The 2,581-nt window shown below is 39.1% G+C and overlaps 1 protein-coding gene across 1 annotated transcript in view; it reads right to left on the reverse strand.

Moving 5' to 3' along the window:
* Window positions 1–2,581, reverse strand: part of CACNA2D3 (calcium voltage-gated channel auxiliary subunit alpha2delta 3) — a 1,192,973-nt gene that overhangs the window by 206,522 nt on the left and 983,870 nt on the right. The window contains exon 18 of the mRNA XM_019504610.1: window positions 511–594. Coding sequence (XP_019360155.1) covers window positions 511–594 — 84 coding nt within the window. The remainder of the gene's footprint in view (window positions 1–510; window positions 595–2,581) is intronic.

The raw sequence follows: 2,581 nt of genomic DNA on the forward strand, positions 1-2,581 counted from the left end.
CATAGTATGAGTGCAGACCCAAGGGTCCCAGGGGTAGAGGAAGTGGTTGTGGTTGTTATTTTGGTTTGTTCTTTTTTATTTTGAAGTGCAGCATTGCATCAAGAGAGGTCTCATAAAATGTGGAATAGTCAAACTTCTGTCCCAATTTCTGAGTTCCATTGGACATCTGGACCAGCCCTAAACTTTATACTCCTCTCTAGTGATCAACACAATGCTGCAGAGATTCACAACAGGATACATGGAGTATGCAAGCTGGGTGATGAGTTTTGCAGATGATACAAAGTGCATGTTTGTGTGTGTGTGTGTGTGTCTGTCTGTCTGTCTGAGAGAAAGAAAATATCAATACAAAACAGGAGAGTAATAAAATTCTGAATGAGGTAAAAGGAGCTATTGTCTTTCTGTTTCTGTGAGAAGTCAGGTGGCCTCTCTGCTGACTACTTGTACAGTTTCCAGGTACAGTAGTGGGATACAGCAGAGTCTTCTGACAGGGCTTTAAAACAAATCACTTACCACATCATCTCTGTCTTCCCACTCAACCTCTGAAAGATCAACACTACTATAGTTGGGTTTTCTTCGCTTCTTTCCTTCTTCATACTAGCATTTAAAATAAAAAAGATTATTGAAATGTTAGGCAGGATCAGGTTGCACTTGTGTGATGATTCTATGTCAGGTGATATTAAGAGTTGCTGAACTGATGTTGGTTATGTGGAATTAACATTCTCAGTGTGTGGTTTAATTAATAATAAAGTGAAGCACAAATCTAGTCAAATACTTTCAGTGAACAGAAAAAAACCTACTTAGTACACGTTTATATGCAAGATTCCTTTGCTATGATGTATATCTTTCCTTCATAGAGAATTCTCCTTTCTTCATATAACTCTAGAATCACACCCCTTTCAAAAGTGTGGAAAAAGCAAAAAGCACAAGTCACTTAATGTCCTAATAAATTAATTTGTCCTCTTTCCCACATTTTATAAGTCAACTCAGCAGTTATACCTTCCACACATTACTAACCATATGGAAACTACATACGGCCTTAATTTCAAAGTTTATACTAAATGTCCCAAACTAGCTCTTTCAGCTGTACAGGAAGCTATATTTCCTACAATCTTATCAACAAAATGTTTACACTTTTCTTTTTAAATAAGATAAGATGCAAGTCTTGGAAGGCTGGGTGTTAATATATGCTGATATTACATTTTATCTACAATTTCATGGGAAACAGAAAGGAACAGACTAATAATGGCAAGTTATAGTTTTTATCACTATGGTCATTGTTACTCTGTAAATCTCACATTTTGAATAAACATTCTGAATGAGAAATGGCTTCAAGCTGGGGGCGGGGGGCTTATAATGTAGGAAATTCTGCCCTCTGCTGAATGTTAAAAGTCAGTGACCCCAACAGTTTAAGAACAAACTTTTCAAGGCATGGAAGAAGACAGAGTGTTTATGCAGGATTTGCAGATAAAGTGATGAATCCATGTGCTAAAGTGAACTGATGGCAACTTATCTGGAACACACCTACCTTTGGTGACAATATCTGTTTGCTTTAAAAGGCTGAATACTAATAATTCCAAGCCCTTTTATTGTTAATAATGGCTAAAAAGGACAAACCATATCTGTCTATTAAGTATTGCAGTGTAGCAAAACCCCCAGGTTTTTTTTTATTTATTGTAAAATGCATTCCCTTCCCTTCCCCAATTATTTCTGGCTTTTCTTTCTCTCCCTCTCTATTCCCTATAGAAAAGTATAAGCAAGTTCAGACTTAGGATAAACTTTAACATTTTTATTTTGGTAGCAAGTTTTTGGTTTTGGATATCCACTGTTTTATATTGTATTATTATTAGGTTTGTATTGATTTGTACTGTTGTATATTGTATTATTATCATTTTTGTATTGATTTTTGTTGTTTCATATAGATATTGTATGGTTTAGGCCTGTGTTTGTAAGTAAACCAAAGTCATATCAAGTTTCCATTTTATATGTCAAGCCTCCATCTTGTGTCCTCTGTCTGAACATCCCATGTTGCAACTGTATGAGTCACGTACACCTCCCATGTAAATTGGTTCCTGGATGAATGAGAATGATTGGGAATGATTGAAATGCAATGGTAGCAGGCCTCTACTGAATGGCATGTAATGACTGGGCCATCACCTCGCATTGATTCATCCAGGAACTACGGACCTCACCCAGGAACGAGACAACTCAGCATTTGAAAGACAAAAGACCCTACAAAACCAGACACTCTATCATTGTACCCCACCATTACAGACACCCAAAACTGCACATCCCTGCATGGAGCACACATGCTTAGTACGCCAGGGGCTGACCCTTGCCTGGGCATGCCTCCTGTCACTAGGGTCACACAAGATCTGCCTCTATAAAAAGAGGCAGTAAAGACAGACCCAGTGGGATGCCCTCTCCATCTGGACCAGCACCATGCCACACTACCTATCCACCCAGAGGCCCTGCCCGTGACCCCCCTCTGGACAACATCTACTGGACAAGGACCCCTTTCCAGCCTGGATAGGTAGCTATCACCCCCCACCCCCTCGTCAACCAATGACTTGGACTCTGCTTC

This window comes from Gavialis gangeticus, unplaced genomic scaffold (assembly GCF_001723915.1).
Source record: "Gavialis gangeticus isolate Ggan-Ray unplaced genomic scaffold, GavGan_comp1, whole genome shotgun sequence".
Taxonomy (NCBI): Eukaryota; Metazoa; Chordata; order Crocodylia; family Gavialidae; genus Gavialis; species Gavialis gangeticus.